Below are 20,056 nucleotides of genomic sequence, written 5' to 3' on the forward strand. Positions count from 1 at the left end.
CTAATAAAACACAAAGTTAATTAGAAGGCAAATTTCAGAAACAAATACTAAAGTTTTTTGTTTTTGCTAGTCTTGGAGCTTTAACTCAGGGTGCTGTCCCTGATCTTTTGCTCAAGGCTAGCACTCTACCATTTGAGCCACTTATGTAGCCACAGAGCCACTTCTAACTTTTTCTGAGTAGCTTATTGGAGATAAGAGTCTCACGAACTTTCCTGCCCAGGCTGGCTTCGAACCACAATCCTCAGATCATGGGATAGCTAGGATTATAGGCACACGAGCCATGGGCACCCAGCTAATACTCAAGTCAAAACAAAACAAAACAAAACAAATTGAAGTTCTATAATTATACGTTTTTATATAGGCTTTTCTTTTTCAGTCAGTCCTGGGGCTTGAACTCAGGACCTGAGTGATGTCCAAGGCTAGCACTCTACCATTTGAGCCAACATTTTTTGGTAGGAAACTGGAAATCAGAGTCTCACAGACTTTCCTGCCCAGGCTGGCTTCAAACAATGATACTCAGATCTCAGCCTCTTAAGTAGCTAGGATTAACCACTAGTGCCCAGCTTTATTTTTTAGAAAATGACTGGAAATTAGGACTGAGAATACAGCTGTTATAGAGCACTTGTCTAGGTTTGATCCCAAGCACTGCAATAATAAATAAAAATGAAATAACAAAGTGTTTCTAAAACAAACAAAAAAACCTCATGTAATCTGATCTAATGGTAATAGTTACTCAACTCTGAGTGTGAGTGTTTGTAGCCCATGAATCCCAGCACTCAGGAAGCTGAGGCAGGAGGAACACAGTTTAAAGCTACCTTGGGCAGGCTACATAGTAACCTATTTTAGAACACAACACAAAATTAAAAACATTGGCATGTCTATAAAAAGAAATGAAGTGTTCTACTTTAGTGCTAAGTCTAAGTCTAAAATCTCTGCATACACATTATAGTGTACGGTCATATCTGTTTTGGCACCATACTAAAACTGAAAAGAAAAAAAATCAAACTTATTTGTCTATACAGATAACTTTATTTAATGATCAAAACAAGCTTATTAAATGACCAAATAAATGTAAATGAAGGGCATTTTACATTTCTGAATATTACGACTGCTCATATTTCCTTTTCCTCCCCCATAGTTTGTGCTGACATTTCCTACACCCTACCTCAGGCTGCTGAGTTCTTTTTCTCTTGTCTTCTTCCAACTGAGCCCGGAAGCAATCTGTTTCTAACCTTAATTTTTGTTGTTCAATTTGTTCCAGTAATTCCAACTGCTTTTGCTTTTGCACTTCTAGATCCATTATCTAGGTAATGAGAATGTTATTGATCTGTTAACAACAAACTTATACAAAAGAAAATTTATATGCATTAAATTAAAAACAGGTTTAGGCCAAGTGTAATTGCTCACACATGATATCCTAGCTATTATAGAAGGCAGAGCTCTGGATGATCATAGTTCAAGGCCAGCAAAGATCAAAAGGACCCCATCTCAACCAATATAAAGCTGGGCATGATGGTGGACATCTGGTCTTGCAGCTACATGGAAAATGTAAATAGGAAGATTACGGTCTAGAACAGCCTAAACAAAAAGACCTTATTTGAAAAAAAAAACAATGAAGTCAGAAAAGGGCTGGGGATATAGTTCAAGTTGTAGAAAATCTGCCTACAAAGTACAGGGCCTTGAGTTAAAACCCCAGTACCACCAAAATAAAAATTAAAAAAAAAAAGGAGGAAGAAACAGGGCTCATTACCAGAAGGAGTTTTATTTATGCTACTAGTAATACCAAAGGAAGACAGGAGAGATGTGAAAAGACAAATGAGAAAAAAAGCTTAATGTGGAAGAGAAAAGAGGGAATTAGGGCATTAATGATTTGTTTTCTGGGAGGCAGGAAACCACGATTACCACTTAAGAGTCACTTCCAGAAAAGCTGCAAACACTGGGCAGCTGAACTCTGCTTATTTCTTTAATTTACATTGTTCCTAGTATGAATATTACTAAAGAAAATAAGTGTTGGGGCCTCCAGTAACTATTTGATTTCTTAGGAACAGCGGTTAAGTACCATAGCTATTTGGAAGCCAAAGGAGTAGTCTGTTTTGTTGCCTGCCAAGTGCAGGCAACAATGTAGTTCCTGGCTTTGCAAATATTTACTGAAAAAGAAAAAGGTCGTGGGGCTTGAACTCTGGGCCTGGGTGCTGATCCTGAGCTTTTCAGCTCAAGGTGAGCACTCTACCACCACTTGAGCCACAGCTCCACTTCTAGTTTTCTGATGGTTAATTGGAGGTAAGAGTCTCATGGACTTCCAAAGAGGCATGAGCTAGGCGGAAGGTTTAGCACAACAGTAGAGTGCTTGTCTAGCAAGTTTATCCCTAGCACTGCAACCCAAAATTAATTTCTTTAAAGTATTGCCTTTTAAAATCTTTTGGGGTTATATAAAGCCCATCTGGGCTGTCGGATTATGGCAAGGATTTGGTAATTCAACAAACATTTCATTGGGCACTTACTATGTATATAAGGCATTTACAAAGAGAAAGTTTCTAACTTTTAAAATTTTTTTCAAATTTTATAGTAATACAAGCATATAATACAAAGTAGACACAGTATGGGTCAAATGAATGAGCAAAGACAAAATATATTTTATCAGCTAAATGTCTGTGTAAGACAAGATAAAAAACATGATATCAAAATTAGCCAGACAGTAAGACAGATTACATGGGTTAAACAAAATCACAGTATCTAGGAAAAGAAAACGTTTAAAAATAAAACTTCATAACCTGTTTCTGCCTTGCTGCTGCTCTAACTCTGACCGCTTCTTCTTGAGGATGAAGTAGAATTGAGCTCTGAGCAACAGCTGTGCCAGGTAGAGTTTCATATAGGTCTATGAAAATGCCCAAAAGAAAAATTAGTTTCAATAACAGAATACTGACTGCAATAAATGCCCTACCATTCATTTATTACATAATCCTACTAGGAAAAATACCTCAAATACCTACCAAGTTTAATCTGAGGATGTGAAAAAAAAAGAAATACCTTTTTCCTTTCCAGTGTCTCTGTGGCGCACAAGTGGTTTATCCTCACTAGAGAATGGTCCAGACTCAATTGTCAATGTATCACTTTGGATAACTGTAATAGATTATACCACTGTTATAACCATATTATCACTGTCAAGCTTAAAGGGAGGAAAAATTAAAAACTGACATCCAGATTACCCATTCAGTCTACCTGAAGTGAACCACTTACTTAAGATCCCATCACCTTCTTGATGATCATATATATTATCTATCAAACCCAAGGATCTTATCACAATATAGAACAGAAGACTAAAATCATGAACAAGGAGAAAATAAAAGAACTGGTTTAAAATGTATGCTGACAGTTTTCAAACACAATGGAAAAGCACAGAATAGGTGAAGTATCAACAGTAACAAAGAGAAGCTAAGGAAAAGTCAGTATATCTTTGATATGTTTAAATGCAAGGATTTTTATTATTTATGAAGCCAGGACACAAAAGAAATCAACAATTTACTCTCACCACATGAAGGTAGCAGCCAGATACTCTGAGGCACTCACTCATTCACTTAACTGTTTGGCACTTAGTTACCAAGGGATCCGTGGTAAATGAGAACAGGCTTTGAGGAAATTTTTTAACAGGGTAAAGGGAGGGACAAATTCTTCATATAATTATCCTGGAAAAACTTAAGAGTTATATAACAGAATGAATGTGTTAAAGATAATATTGAGTTAGCAGGTCTGATCTGTTTTTTGGAGGAAATGACCTTGAAGCAGACACCTAATACGTACAGAAGATTCAGCAGGTAATACAAGGCCCTGTGAAAATAAAGAAGCTTGGCTCAAAGAACTGAAGGAGGAGAGCCCTCAGGTTCTGAGCTCAAGGGCAGTACTGGCAGGAAAAGAAAGGTAAAATAAAAGGTGCTGCCAGCTGAGTAGCCTGAGTAAGTGGGATACTGTGGTTCATCTCTGTAATTCCAGTTACACAGGAAACTAAAGGAGGAGGTCTGTAGTCTCTAAACAATCCCTCGTCAGAAAGCAGCCAGTTGTAAGAGACAAGAGGTGAGGTGCACCACTTCTACCTGGCTATGTTTGTGTGTGTGCATGCACACATGCATGTATGTGTGGTAAAAAGTAGAGTTGCTGGTTTGGGGCACTTTTCTTCCCCTCCACACCTGTGACAGGGTGGACAGGGTAGGAGGTGGGGAGGAGAACTAAAGATCCGTGCACATATGGTCAGGAGAGGGGAAGGATGAAGCAAGATGAGTATTGAGAAAGCTTGCTCATACAAAAGAACTCAGTTATGTATTAATAAAAGGTTCCTGTAATTACTCAGTTGGTTGCCCTCTTCTCACTAAATTCTTTCCATTAAAAGATTTCTTTGGGTCTGGGTGTGTGGCTCAATGGTAGATTGCTTGCCTAGCATGCATGAAGTCCTGTGTTCGATTCCTCAATACCACATAAACAGAAAAAGCTGGAAGTGGCACTGTGGCTTAGTGGTAGAGTACTAGCCTTGAGCAAAAGAAACTCAGGGACAGTGCCCAGGCCCTGAGTTCAAGCCCCAGACTGGCAACTCCCCCCCCCCCCCCCCGAAAAAAGAGAAAGATTTCTTCCATGTCTATGGCTATAAACAGTATTCATATGTCTGATTTCTTAAGTCATATCTCTTGATTTAAGCTATTCAACTAATTCAACCAACACTAATTGAGCACCTTTAATGAAGAGCACTAGGCTATGATAATATAGCATATCAAACATATAAACAAGGGGCTGGGAAGATGGCTCAGTGGTAGAGCGTTTGTCTTGCATGCCTGAGGCCCTGGGTTCGATTCCTCAGCACCACATAAGCAAAAAGAAAAAAGCCGGAAATGGTGCTGTGGCTCAAGTGGCAGAGTGCTAGCCTTGAGTTGAAGAGCTGAGGGACAGCGCCCAAGCCTAGAGTTCAGGCCCCACGACCGGACCCCCCCCCAAAAAAAACAAACAAACAAAAAAACAAAAACATATAAGCAAATCAAACATATACTGAATATGTCCAGGTGCCAATGGCTCATGTCTATAATCCTAACTATTCAGGGACTGAGATCTCAGGATTGCTGTTCCAGGCCAGCACAGGCAGGCATGAGACTCTTATCTCCAATAAATACTTAGAAAAAGCCAGAAGTGGAGCTGTGGCTCAATGCTAGCCTTGAGCACAAATAGGCTCTGGGATAGTGCCTAGGCCCTGAGTTCAAGCCCCAAGACTGGCAAAAAAAAGAAAAAGAAAAAGAAAAAAGAAAAAGAAAAAAGAAAGATGTGCTGGTACACACTCCTGAAGGTAAGGAGGATCATGAGTTTAAGGTTTGGCTGGTTACATACTGAGCCTCTCTCAAAAAGCACAGTAATCCTAGTTACTCAGGAGGCTAAGATCTCAGGATCTCAGTTCAAAGCCAGCCCAGCAACAAAATCAGACAGATATTTCTCTCCAATTAACCAGCATAAGGCTGGAACTTCAAGTATGGCTCAAGTGGTAGCACCCTAAGCTGTGAGTGAAAAAAAAAAAAAATCAGGAAATAAAAAGCTTGAACAGGCTGGGAAGGGAGGTGAAGGGTAAACAAAGGAGGAGGCTGCAATGCTTGGTAAGAAATGTATGCATTATCCTGCCCGTGTAATTGTAGCCCCTCTGTACAGTATGTTCTCAAATAAAATAAAATAATATTTTAAAAAAAAAAAAAAAAAAAAAAAGCTTGAACAGACAAATGGGACTTCATCAAGCACATCAAAAGAAACAATTACCAGAATGCAGACCTACCCTACAGAATGCAAGAAAATCTTTACTAACTATCAGACAAAGGATTAATATCTAGAATATACAAAGAGCTCAAATGAACTGTGTGACTTGTGGAGAGTGACAGGAGGGAGAAAATAGGAGAAAGCAAAGGATAACAATGTCCAAAAAGAAATGTACTCATTACCTGACATATAACAGTAACCCTTATACAACATCTTAATAAAATTATATTTTAAAAACATAGAAATGACCAATAAATATATGAAGAAATATTCACCATCAATGAGCCATAAAGAAAATGTACATCAAAATTATACTGAGAGCCAGACCTTGGGGGCTTATGCCTATAATTCTAGCTATTCAGGAGGCAGAGATCTGAGGATGATGGTTGAAACCCAGCCCAGGTAGGAAAATCTATGAGAGTCTTATCTCCAGTTACTCTGTCTGTGTGTGTGTGTGTGTGTGTGTGTGTGTGTGTGTGTGTGTGTGTGTGTGTGTGTGTGTGTGTGTGTGTGTGTGTGTGTGTGTGTGTGTGTGTGTGTTGTATATCTTTATACAATGCTGAAGGAGGTTCTTTCAAAGAGTCATAAGAGATCTAACATATGGTCCTGCTATGTCATTCTTGGACATACAAATACCTCCACATTCATATTTACTGTAATACTAGTACAAGAGCCAAGTTACAGAATCAACCTAGTGTCTACAAGACAGATTAAAAAATTGTGGCATATATACTTCTATAGAGTTTTTAACAAGACACAAAATAATATCATTTACACAAAAGGGCAATGATGGCTATTTCTCTCATTATGTGGAAAGGAGATCCAAGGGGAAAAAAAACCATGAACATAAATGGAGGATTGTTGGGGAAGAAGGAATTAGCAGGAAATGAAAGGGGACAGACAGCAAGGCAGAATATGATTGAAGTACATTGTATACATGTAGGAAAGGTCATAATAAACTCTCTTTTATAAAACTGCAAGGATATGGTGTCACGCACTATAGCTCAGTCAGGACCACTGATTCTGCACACACAGTATTCTGCCATTAACCTAACACTACATTACTGAATCATATTTCTCTTCTTTGTTGGAAAAAAATAAACATAAATCAAAGTGATTACTGATTGGGGGGAGAAAAAAACCCAAAACCAAACTGCAAGGATGGGCTGGGAATATGGCTTAGTCGTAGAATGCTTGCTTAGCATGCATGAAGGCCTGGGTTCGATTCCTCAGTATCACATAATCAGAAAAAGCTGGAAGGGGCACTATGGCTCAAGTGTTAGAGTGCTAGCCTTAAGCAAAAAGAAGCTCAGTGACATTGCCCAGGCCCTGAGTTCAACCCCCAGGACTGGCAAAAACAAACAACTGCAAGGATAAAAAGGGGACAAGAAGGAGTCAGAGGGATGGGAAGGTGGCTCAGTGGTAGAGTGCTTGCCTCAATCCTCAGATCTCAGCTTCTTGAGTAGCTAGGAGTACAGGTGTGAGCCACTAGCACCAACTGACCAAATTATTTTACTTCATATATCACAACAAAGACCTCCTACATTGTACAATTAATGTATACTAATAAAGGCTAGTGGGGAGCTACAAGTGTGGCTCAGGTGGTACACACATGTCAAGCAAGCAAGTGTGCCAGTGTAATAAGGTCTTGAGTTGAAACCTAAGAATTGAAAAAAAAGGTATGAGAAAAAAAAAAAAATCTGTGTGGAAGAAAAGACATGGGCTAGGCGTGGTGACTCAAACCTGTAACCTGGGGCTAAGAGCAACTTTGAAAGACTCCATCTCAGACAATGGCTGGGTGTTCTGGCACACACCTATCATCCCTGCTATGGGAGAAGTATATTGGTCCATGCTTGTTATCTCTAGCAAGATAGGAAAGCACAATTAGAAGGATGGAGGTCAGCCAAGCACAGAGACTCTACCCTGAAAATACCCAATGGAAAAGGGACTAGAGGTATGGCTTAAGTGATAGAGCACCTGCCCATCAAGGGAGAGGCCCAGAGTTCAGTACTGAAAAAAAAAAAGTATAAACAGCCTAAATGTCACAGCCACAGCCAAACAATAGGAATTTGGTTAATTTTGATTCACTGACTTCAATATGTATTCTACAGAGACTCAATAAGTTTTCATTATTTGTTTTTCTAACTTTTAACCTCTAACCTCAATGTTTCAGGAATGAGTCTATTTTTAAACAACTTAAAAAAGTTTGTGCTATCAAATAGACAAATGGAGAAAATGTTCTTTCCTCACCATCAACTGCTCCTGCTTCAATTGCTGCTGTTTTGCTCTCAGATTCACTAACAGTTGTAGTCATTTCACATTCATCTTCAGACATGGATTTAATTGTCCATAGGGATTTTTGGCTTCGAATCTTATTTAGTAATTTTTTAAAAAGAATTCTTGATGGAATTTGATGAGTCTTCACTGCCAAGGGAAAAAAAATCACTTATTTAGTACCTATTTTGTGCCAGGCAAAGAGTTTCTATCATTATACTCAGTTACTGCTATGATCCCTTACTTAAAATAAAAATACAACTTTGGGACTGGAATGTTGCTTATGGTAGAGTGCTTGCCTAGCATGCATGAAGCCCTGGGTTCGATTCCTCCATACCACATAAACAGAAAAATCTGGAAGCAGCGCTGTGGCTCAAGTGGTAGAGTGCTAGCCTTGAGCAAATGAGCTCAGGGATAGTGCCCAGGCCCTGAATTCAAGCCCCAGGACTACCAAAAAACCAAAACAAACAAACAAACAAACAAACAAAAACTCTTGTTTTCCTTAATATTACATTTTAGTAGAAATCATGCTTAAATTTGACTTTTTCAATAATATACGTGTAACACAAATTTCAAGCTTCAAAACTTAGAATGTTTCTTTTGCTTATTAAATGATTACAAACTACATATTCCTAGTCAATTTGTTGCTAAGATTAGTATCTAAAATATGCTCTACTGATTTCTATACTCATAATTCAAAAACTGCTTTGTAACTTTAAAGCAAATTAAATGCTCCCAAGTTATTCCCAATGTTACTATGTGAGGAAACGTCTCCCTTCTATTGTCATAAAGTTCCTTCAATGATCAAAAACAAAAACAAAAGCATTCTTTTATCCAGACTGATGGTGTAATGTTAAGAATCAGTACAGAGTCAATAATTTTCTTTCTTTTTTTGGGGGGGGGGGGGTTCTGGTCATGGGGCCTGAACTCTGGGCCTGGGCGCTGTCCCTCAGCTCTTCAGCTCAAGGCTAGCACTCTACCACTTGGGCCACAGCGCCACTTCTGGCTTTTTCTTTTTGCTTATGTGGTGCTGAGGAATCGAACCCAGGGCCTCATGCATGCAAGGCAAGCGCTCTACCACTGAGCCACCTTCCCAGCCCAAGTCAATAATTTTCTATGGAAACGAAAGTCGGAGTGAAACAGTGCACTGGCTAATCAAAGAATAAAATTAAGAAATCTCCATAGATGAAAACTGGGAAACTAGTTCCTTACCCACAGCTATTCATGAGGCTGTGATCTGAGGACTGTGGTTCCAAGACAGCCTAGGCAGTACAGTGTCTGATACTCTCATCTCCAAGCAAGCACCAAAAAGCTTGAAGTGGAACTGTGGCTCAAGTGCTAGAGTGCTATCCTTAAGCACAAAAGTTCAGCACTCAGGCCCTGAGATCCAGCCCCAGAATCCATACCCATCCACCCACCCTCACCCACAGGATCCACACCCACCCACAAACACAATTTGTAACTGTACTATAGACTTACAAAGTGTAGGGAACCTAAGTGCACAGATGGAGCTTAAATGAAGAGTTTCAGACTTTTCTCTGCTCAGGCTGGCTTTCAGCTCCAAAGTCTCAAATCTCAGCCTCCTGAGTAATTAGGATTACAGGCTTGAGCTACCAGCTGCTGGCAGACAACCCATTTTTAAGAAACAGATAATCAGCATTTTCCTGAGGACTGAACTCAGACATTTGTATATACTAGGCAAGAGCTCTACCACCAATTAGCATTCTGAACTTTAGTTGTCAGTATTTTAAACTGAGAATTTGGCTAAGTGCCGGTGGCTCATTCCTGTAATCCTAGCTACTCAGGAGGCAGAGTTCTGAGAATCATGGTTCAAAGCCATCTGGAGCAGAAAAGTCTGTAAGACTCTTATCTCCAATTAACCACCAGAAAACCCGAAGTGGTGCTGTTAGCCAAAAGTGGTAGAGTGTTATCCTTGAGCAGAAAAAGCTTAGGGACAGCACTTAGGCTAAGCTCAAGCCTCACGACTGACAAAAAAATAATACATAAATAAATAAAATAAAATAAAAGGCTGAATAAATGCTAGAACATGTTTTGTGTTTTTTTTGCTGGATGTGGGCTCCAACTTAGGACTTGGGCTCTGTCTCTGAGCCTCTCTGTGCTCAAATCTAGCACTGTACCACTTGAGCCACAGTGCCACTTCTAGTTTTTTGTTTATATGATACTAAGGAATCCAACCTAGGGCTTCATGTATGCTACGCAAGAACTCTACCACTAAGCCACATTCTCAGTCCTGGTAGAACATCTCTTTAAAGACACTGCTGACTTATTAAGAAAAATGAGATTCTGAAGAAGCCAAAAATGATGTTTCAGTGGGAACCCTAGAAGAAAGGCAAATGAAGCTGGGTGCTAGTGGCTCATGCCTGTAATCCTAGTTACTCAGGAGGCTGAGATCTGAGAATTGTGGTTGAAAGCCAGACAAGGCAGATATGTCTATGAGACTCTTATCTCCAATTAACCACCAGAAAACTGGAAGTGGCTCTGTGGCTCAAGTGGTAGAGTGCTAGCCTTGAGCTGAAGAGTTCAGGGACAGCTCCTAGGCCAAGTTCAAGACCCATGACTGACAAAAAAAAAAAAAAAAAAAAAAAAAAAAAAAAGACAGGTAAATACTGCAACTACATTGAATTCATGCCAGAGCCAAACATACTTGTTTGGATAGCAATGTAGGCATAGAATAAGTGGATAAGCCAAAAATAAGAGTGCCCACCTGAGGAATCTAGTAGACTTATATAAGGTTGGAATCTTAGGGTTATTACTACACAGTGTGGGGTACAGATAACAAGGAATCTGAGTGGTTTTCAACAGGCAATACTAACAGAGGTATGAGAGAAGGAAAAGAAGTCAGTCCAAAAGGACTTGGTCTTTAAGGAGGTATGGAAGTAAAAGAAAGGGGAAGTGTCAAAAAAGAATCCACTAGTGTGGTATGGGAAACTTCAGACTGTGGTACCATTATTCACTAAGATAAGGAAGATAGGAAGAAAAAGTTTCAGTAGGCAAGTGATGATGCTTATTTTTTGCTGGACACTGAAGTATCTGTGGGACTACGTGAACAGTCCAGCATGCTGGAGACAGAGATGAAGGGAAGGCGATAATGTTCATGCATTCATCATTACATAGGAAGTACCCAGTAAGAACTGGAACACAGGAGGATTTCTAAGCTTAAAAACTGCTGACCAGGGCTGGGAAGGTGGCTCAGTGGTAGAGCGCTTGCCTTGCATGCTCGAGGCCCTGGGTTCGATTCCTCAGCACCACATAAGCAAAAAAAAAAGAAAAAAGCCGGAAGTGGCGCTGTGGCTCATAGTGGTAGAGCGCTAGCCTTGAGCTGAAGAGCTGAGGGACAGCGCCCAGGCCCAGAGTTCAGGCCCCACGACAGGACCCAAAAACAAAAAACAAAAAACAAAAACAAACTGCTGACCATTCAAATGAATTCAGAATTGAGTATATAATTAATCTAAGAATCTCCAGATTATGAAAACCTGAAAATAGTAACCTTCACCTAGGCACTCTCTTCCTGTAGGATTGGTCATTCTTTGCACTTAAACCAGAACAGACCTTTCTGTTGGATAGCAGTGGATTTTTTTTTTCTTGTGAAATACTGCCATATTGGGCCTAGAAGGAGCTTTTACCATTTGTTTCAGTAGGACACATTACTGCAGCATCCGTAACTTGAAGGTTCTCAGGTTCTTCTCTATCTTCCCGTTCCATAGAAAGATCCAGTTCTTCATCGTGAATCTGGTCACTCACCATGGGCAAAGGCTCTGGCTCAAGGTGCAAAATCAGGTTTCCTCTCACCTCTTAATAATAAAAAGCATAAAATAAAGAGATGTTTCCATTCCACCATGATTAAAAAGAAGTAGGCCGTTTAAAATCTAAAATGCTAAGGACTCTTTCAAACTGAAAGCTTATTTCAAAATAAGAACTGCTTTACCATCACAGATTTATTTTTCCACTAAAATATTTAACAGGACTGTTGAAAATCTGTGGAAAACATCTTACTCCTGTCTGCACTGTACATGTCTTCAACAGCAACCTCCAGCTCTTATCCCTGTCTGCACTGTACATGTCTTCAACAGCAACCTCCAGCTCTTATCCCTGTCTGACTGTACATGTGTTCAGCAGCAACCTCCAGCTCTTACCCCTGTCTGACCATACATGTGTTCAGCAGCAACCTCCAGCTCTTACCCCTGTCTGACTGTACATGTCTTCAGCAGCAACCGCCAGCTCTTACCCCTGTCTGCACTGTACATGTCTTCAAAAGCAACCTCCAGCTCTTATCCCTGTCTGCACTGTACATGTCTTCAACAGCAACCTCCAGCTCTTATCCCTGTCTGACTGTACATGTGTTCAGCAGCAACCTCCAGCTCTTACCCCTGTCTGCACTGTACATGTGTTCAGCAGCAACCTCCAGCTCTTACCCCTGTCTGACCATAAATGTGTTCAGCAACCTCCAGCTCTTACCCCTGTCTGCACTGTACATGTCTTCAAAAGCAACCTCCAGCTCTCTCTGCCAGTCTTCTTTCACCTCACTTCGTTTGTATGGAAGCTCAATGAGCTGCGGTGGCATCTGGGCCACCGTCTGCCTCCTGCGTGCCAAGTCCTCTTGTTGAAGCTGTTTGAGTTCTTTCAGTACTTTCTCTTGATTCTTTAGAATAAAGAAATTATTGATAGCTTTGTCAAACTTTGGATAGTAATGTTAACCAGCAAGGGAAACAAGTAGGGAAACTATGAGGAACAGGGGACCTACAGCTTCCTTTTCTCCCTTATCATTGTTCTGCACCCAAAAAATTACATTAATTAATTTAGGAATTCAACAAATATTTGCTGAATGTCAGCAAATAGGGGAGCAAACTAGGGGAAAAAAACCTCAACCCCAGCATGTAGTGGGTGAGCCCAACAGGTAGGATTTTGTTACTACTATGAGAGAGTAGCTCTGGCCAGATCATAGAGCTTCAAGCGTCTGCCAACTACTGTTCTCCTTTCTGAAGAAAGTCAGTAAGTTACTTTTAACATGAAGTTGCCATGGCTCCTACAATGTACTCCATACACAGGCAAGTACTAAGACCCAGAGTAACTCTGGCTTAACAATGATACTTCTTGTTATTCCATGTTCTTAATATTCCATCACTAATGGGGGGTCTGCATCTCTCTGTAAGCTTAGAATATAGCTAACAGGAGAGGTTAAGCACAGTGTTGTCAGGAGAAGTTAAGAAGAGAGACAGGAAGACTGCTCAGTCTGTGGAATGAGAATTTAGTAGTCAATGTGAGTGAAGTAGTAGAAGTAAAAAGGAAAAAAATACTGCAGCACAAAAGTATGGCAAGGAAGACCTGGGGTATTTAGAGAACACACACTGTTTATTACAGCTAAAGCATAAGAGTAAGGGAAGGAAAAAACCAAAATAAACCCAGGAGAGATAGATCATAGCCACACACAATGCAGAACAGACCCATCAGGAAAATAGTCAACAGGAACCACAGCAAAATGGTTCAGACAGGGAAAAGGAAGTATGCCAGTACTAAGAGTACTCCATGTTAAACAAACATTCATATGTAAGAAGCACAAAGTGTATAGTAAAGTGGAAGTGATAAAGAACCAAATGAGAATACATTTATTTACATAAATATTCAAATCATCTCAGTAAATTATCTAAGTAAGTGTACTACTATAACTCACTAAAAGGAAGCAAATAACAGTGATCATTACACCACCAACATTTACTGTGAACTTTGCACATTCCCTACAGGCTTTACAAGATCATTATCTCCTTAAAAAGCCCCTGAAAAAGTTCTCAGAAAGGCTGAATAACTTGTTTGAGATCAAATAACAATTAATAAAGAGGAGAAGTAATCCTAGCAAGTTGTAGCCACCAGCCACACAAAACTGCTATAGAAGAATTAATTCAATTTACCATTGCTTCTTATATGTATTTTTTCTATAGCTTTAAACCTTAGACTAAAGATAATTCCTTTATTTCAGTCATAATTAGTCATAATTACCCAGTTTATGAAAGCCAAAACTGTAAGGAAAATGATCATAATTTTGTTCAAGTTAATCAAATGATTTTTTTAAAAAAATAAGCATTTAATTTTCACAGAATTAAAAACTCATACCTAAGGTGAGTATTTAAAATATCCAAGTACATTAGTCAAATTCAGAAAATGAAATTATGTTTTTATTTCAAGGATAAGTTTTTAAGGATGAATTATTTTTAGGCTGTGTTTCAAGAATCAAAACAACATAAGTAAGGCCAAATTATTTTTACTCTGTTTCAAGAATCAACACAACATAAGTAAGGCCGAAACCGTAGTTCCCTGGTCTACTGGTCTACAATATTTGCTTTTTCAGAGCTCTTTGACAGCCAGGACTGTGACTTTTCTTTTGTAGGTTGTGGGGCTTAACTCAGGGCTAGGGCACTATCCCTATTGCTCAAGGCTAACACTCTACCACTTTCAACCACAGCTCCATTTCTGATTTTTGAGTGGGTAATTGAAGGGGGACTTTTCTGCCTCGGCTGGCTTCGAACTGCAATCCTTAGATCTCACCTATCTGAGTAACTAGGATTATAGGCGTGAGACACCAGTGCCCTGCTGCATTTACTTTTTAATCAATACACTGCAAAGCCAGTTGCTGTTTTGCTCAATAAACATTTAATAAATGGAATCCTTAAATTTATACAGCACATATGCACAATTAACTATATTCAGAAAGTAATTAATAGTATCAGGTTATTTTGGGATTGAAATAACCTTTAAGAAAATCATTAGTAAAATTTTAGAATAGTAATACACTGTGAGAACAGCGTAATCTAACCTAAACTTGAACTAGCAGGACAAGGGAAGTGGGAAACTTGAAATCAGATTAATCTGATATATTTAACATCCTTCCTTATCCTCCCCATTTGAGCTCATTCACTAATCAGGTCTGTAACACCACCAGTAGTAGTCACAAGTAGAAGTTGAGTCTTACCTGGGCCAAATGGATCTTTTGCATAGCTTGGAAACCCCGTGCACATGCCTTCTCAAATTGCTCCATTCTTTCTTGTGCAGCTTGCCTCTGTAGTACTTCCAATCGGGTAGCTTCTTTTTCAGCAGCCAAATGAGCATCTGGCTAGCAGTCAATCAAGAATATTTTAAATAATTTTTTCTTTAAATTGTGAGGCAAAGAATTAGCTAAAAATAAAAATAACCTTAAAAATACTTTCCTATTTATTAAAATTAAATATTAAGAGGCCCACAATTAATCAACTGCAAATTGATAAAAAAAAGGACAAAATCAGTATAGTTTTATAATTTCAAACCAAATTAAGCTTTACTCATCCAAACATATTCCTTAATATTTCTGAAGTAAAGAAATTGCTGAAAGAGGGCTGGGAAGGTGGCTCAGTGGTAGAGCGCTTGCCTTGCATGCATGAGGCCCTGGGTTCGATTCCTCAGCACCACATAAGCAAAAAGAAAAAAGCCGGAAGTGGCGCTGTGGCTCAAGCGGTAGAGTGCTAGCCTTGAGCTGAAGAGCTGAGAGACAGCGCCCAGGCCCAGAGTTCAGGCCCTATGACGGGACCAAAAAAAAAAAAAAAAATTGCTGAAAGATAGTAAAAAACCTACAACATTTAAGATTACATAGTAATTAAGGGAAACAGTTTTTGTCTTTGGTTTGCAGCCAACATTGCCTGAAACTGAAGAGGTCATAGGACATTGTGACTATCAAAAAAAGAAAGCTAGTGTATACCTGTGGCTCATGCCTATAATCCTAGCTACTCAGGAGGCTGAGATCTGAGGATCTTGGTGGCAAGAACCTCCATGAGACTCTCATCTCTAATTAACCATCAGAAAACCAGAAGTGGCACTGTGGCTCATGTGATAGAGTACTCGCCTGGAGTTGAAGAGCTCAGGGACAGCACCCAGGTTGTGAGTTTAGCCTCACAACCATCAATAACAACAAAAATCAAATGCAGCACTTTCAGCATTATCCTACATGAATGGAGAGGCAGAAAAAAAAGTCTTTCTTCATCACTCTTAAATACTGCAAAAACTGTAGATACTGAAATCATAACATTATGCAATTTTAAATAAATCTTAAGTAAGTGAAGTCTTCAATCTTAGAAGCTCATTCTATAATGATGATACTTACCTTTGGTACATTGACTTTAACACCAGCTATTAAGAAGTCAGCCAAAATATCTATTTGTTGCATTCTCTTTATTTTCCCTTTTTTCTCTTTCAGTGCTGGGGACTTAACACAGGTCCTCACATGCTAAGCAACTGGAAAGTTCTCTACACTTTGGCCATACTTCAGCCCATATTTGCTTTATTCTAAACCCCATATGAATACTACATTGATAGCTTACTTTCCTACTAGCCAAATATATAAAATATAAAAATATTAAAAAATAAAATCTATAGTAGTCATAATAACAAAAGTATCATTTGTCACTCGAAGCTGGTAATCTTTTATTTTTTTTTTGGGGGGGGGGTGCAATTCCAGGGCCTGAACTCAGGGCCTGTGTGCTGTCTCTGAACTTTTTTGTTCAAAGCTAGTGCTCTAATACTTGAGCCACTTCCGTCTTTGTGATGGTTAATTGTAGGTAAGAATCTCACAGGCTTTCCTGACCAGAAAGGAGGAAAAAAAAGGTAGGCTTCAGACCAAGATTCTTAGGTCTCAGCCTCCTGAGTAGCATGAGTCACCAGTGCCAGATGGCAATCATTTTTAAGCTATAACTTCCTCCACAGACAAGGGTGTATAAGAGGGCCATTCTTATAGATACTTTATAAAAAGCAATTCAATGATCTGCATTAAGTATTATAGTTAGGAATCAAAAACTGCTCTTCTAGGAATCTATTCTTTTAAATGATATGGATATAAATGTGCATTATTTAAAGAAGTAAACCCAAAATAATGAGTTAAATAAACCCAATGATTAATACTAAGTGACTATTAAAAATCATATTTTGAAAAATACACGTATATGTTTATATATAAAGACTAAGATTAATTCATTAAGATATTAACCAAAATATACTTTTGGTGATGTAATAATTAGCACTTATCATAGTTACCATGTACAAATCTAAAATTTTCACCACAAAGACCACTATTTACGATACAAATTTTTAAAATCAAATTTAGATAATCATAAAACCCATTATTTTGTACACTTAATGAGAGCAAGAAAATCTATTTTGAAAGAGCCAGTGAAACAGCCATTAGACACCTGACAACTCAAAAACCTATTTAAGAGGCTTTATACCTATTATGCTAGCATGGGCTTTAAGTAAAACTGTTTAAAATTTGAAATCTGGCAACATTAGACATAGAACCATGATATAACTCAATTCAGTGAACACAGAAGAAAGAAAAAGTCAATCACCTCTGATGTATCCATCTGTCTATTCACAAATGTGGACATATGATGGTAGGTAGAACTATTGGTTTTCACTGAAGAAATCTTTTTTATTTCAATGTTCTGCGAAGAATATAAAACATAGATGTTCAGATTAACAGAGTTAACATTCACTGACAGCTGGATCCTAATTGTGTTTTAATTAGTGCTATGGTTTGTCCTCTTCTAAATCTTACACTTAGTCCCCATTATGAGACATTACTGGGGGCCAGGTGGAACCTCTGGGAGGCTCTCCTTTCGGGAGCAGACTAATCCTCTCAGTGATTAACCAGTTTTTTCCAGAGCTGCTATACAAGTCAGTCTGGCACACTCCTTGATTCTGGCCATGTAACACTCCTCACCAAATGAGCTCTGCCACTGTAAAGAACAACATCAGACTGTGTCTAAGTCCCTCAACCTTGGACCATACACCAAAACCTATTTCTTTTCTCTGTAACATGCCTAGTGTATGGCCTTGTGTCATTAGTGACAGAATATGGATTGAAAATCAGCTAAGCTCATTTGAGATGAGCTAAATATCCTACAAGAAACCTTTTACTAGAGCTAAATTACTTCAAATTTTTATGGAAGTACTAGATGTCCAGTACTTCAAAACATCTTCTAGCTGTCTTTTACTTCACTTCAAATTTCAAGTTAAAGAGATGTTTTACACGCACACACATACACTCCCCCCCCCCCCCCCACCTCACACTAGGGATTAAGCTCATGGCCTCATACATGCTAGATAGTCATACTTCCTTCCTCTGAACTTCATTGCCAATGAGATTTTTCTTTTTGGTAGTACTAGGGTTTGAACTCAAGAACCTCATGCTTGGTAAGCAACTAGTCTAGACCTTCAGTCAGACATCTAGCCCCTTTTTGCTTTAGTTATTTTTTGGGTATGTCTCACATTTTTTTCCTGGGCTGCTCCCATCCAGAATCCTCCTACCTAACGCTTCCCAGGATAGCTGGGACCATAGATGTATACCATTTTGCCTCACATATTAACTGAGATAGGCTGGCTTTAATCTGTGATCCTGAGAATCTCTATCTCCAAAGTAGCTGGGATTAGAGGCATGAGTTTACTGTACTTGGCAAGGTATTGCATATGTAAATAAAAACCAGAAAAGCCCCCAGACTATTATGTTTTTTCCATACTGTTGTTATGTTATTATGTCTTTTCCATACTGAGCCATAAAAATCATAAAAATTCCACTGTAGTGCATATCAGTTTCACTTCTCAATGCTTAATGACATATTTTGTTTTGGTGTTGGGGCCCTGGCCAATTAATTTAAGTATACTAATTCAGAACAAAATAATTCTCACAAAGCTGAGACAAATTACTACTCCTACTTTCCTACATTTTGTCATAAAAGCAGATTTGGTCTATCACATTTTGCACTGGCATCTAGTTAACTCAAATAAACACAAAATCTCTTAATTACCTACTGTATGATGATACTGAAAAGTAAAATAAAATAATGGTCCCTGCCTTTAAGGAGCTCAAAGGAATGGTTCTAATAATACAACAATTTACATATAACATGATGAAAGAAATATTTACAAGGAAATGCTAATGCTTCTGCCAACTTTCTTCTGCACTAGGCTAGCCTGTCTTTTCAAGTAGGTATACAGTTTTTCTTGTAACATAGGGTCATTGTGACAATTTTTGTCCTAACTGATTTCTAAGAAAACTTGTAAAAACTGCAAAGTGTAAACACTGACACAAATTCAACACAAGCTTGGAGGAAGAAAAGTATAAGAGTGGACTGAGAATCAGATTTAGCTTTAATGTAGAAAACTGAGCAATAATTTTTTTTAAAAAAAGAAACAATAAATGGGGCTATGGCTTAAGTGGTAGGGCACTAGTCTTGATGTGAAGAGTTGAGGGACAGTACACAGGCAGGCCCAGACTTCAATCCTCACGACCGACCAAAAAAAAAGAACTAATACTAAGAAAAAGGGACAAAGGTGGTATTAACAAAAACTAATATAACCAGTAACTAGAGTATTATTGTCTGAACTGCTTTAAGAAAGTGGGGACAAACCGGCCCTCTACTAAGCCAATTAAAATCAGAATCTTTGGGATGGTGGGATGGAGCCTGGCACAAGCTTTCAGATGATAACTATCTGGCCAAAGCTGAAAATGAGTTGTAGCAACCTGCTGTACCACCAGAAAAAGGGGAAGGAAGAAATCACGAAAGAACAGAAAGAAAATGAAATTACAAAGAAGAAATTCAGAGATAATAATAATACACTAACTTATATCAGAGAAGAATGTTCCACTCCACAAAAGATCTTGGTAGTTTTTTTTTGGTACCAGCCTGGAGCTTGAACTCAGGGCCTGGGCATTATTCCTGAGCTTCTTTTGCTCAACACTAACACTTTACCATTTGAGCCAGTTTCCACTTCCAACTTCTTGGTAATTTATTATTGGAGATAAGTTTCACAAACTTTACTTCCAGGCTAGCTTCAGAAATATGATCCTCAGGGTCTCAATCTCCTGAGTAGCTAGGGTTACAGGAATGTGCCACAGGCATCTAGCCACTCAGTAACTTTTAAAGTCAATGCTTCAAAACCAAAGCAAACCAAAACAAACCAAAACCAAACCAGC

General features: G+C 38.8%; 1 protein-coding gene across 8 annotated transcripts in view; it reads right to left on the reverse strand.

Annotated features, from left to right (window-relative positions):
• Cep295 (centrosomal protein 295) overlaps positions 1–20,056 on the reverse strand; it is a 53,075-nt gene that overhangs the window by 19,900 nt on the left and 13,119 nt on the right. For 5 of the 8 annotated variants that reach the window (XM_069989509.1, XM_069989506.1, XM_069989507.1 and 2 more), the window contains 8 exons: positions 17,430–17,525; positions 15,032–15,172; positions 12,526–12,709; positions 11,694–11,861; positions 8,026–8,199; positions 3,028–3,120; positions 2,772–2,875; positions 1,166–1,303 (listed from right to left, as the gene is read on the reverse strand). In XM_069989509.1, the coding sequence (XP_069845610.1) occupies positions 1,166–1,303; positions 2,772–2,875; positions 3,028–3,120; positions 8,026–8,199; positions 11,694–11,861; positions 12,526–12,709; positions 15,032–15,172; positions 17,430–17,525 (1,098 nt within the window). Of the gene's footprint in view, positions 1–1,165; positions 1,304–1,407; positions 1,463–2,771; positions 2,876–3,027; positions 3,121–8,025; positions 8,200–11,693; positions 11,862–12,295; positions 12,333–12,525; positions 12,710–15,031; positions 15,173–17,429; positions 17,526–20,056 lie in introns of those variants that run through there. The other 3 variants (XM_069989511.1, XM_069989512.1, XM_069989514.1) reach the window with 3 other exon arrangements.

Source organism: Dipodomys merriami, unplaced genomic scaffold, assembly GCF_024711535.1.
Source record: "Dipodomys merriami isolate MVZ:Mamm:240054 unplaced genomic scaffold, mDipMer1.0.p SCAF_38, whole genome shotgun sequence".
In the NCBI taxonomy this organism is placed as follows: domain Eukaryota; kingdom Metazoa; phylum Chordata; class Mammalia; order Rodentia; family Heteromyidae; genus Dipodomys; species Dipodomys merriami.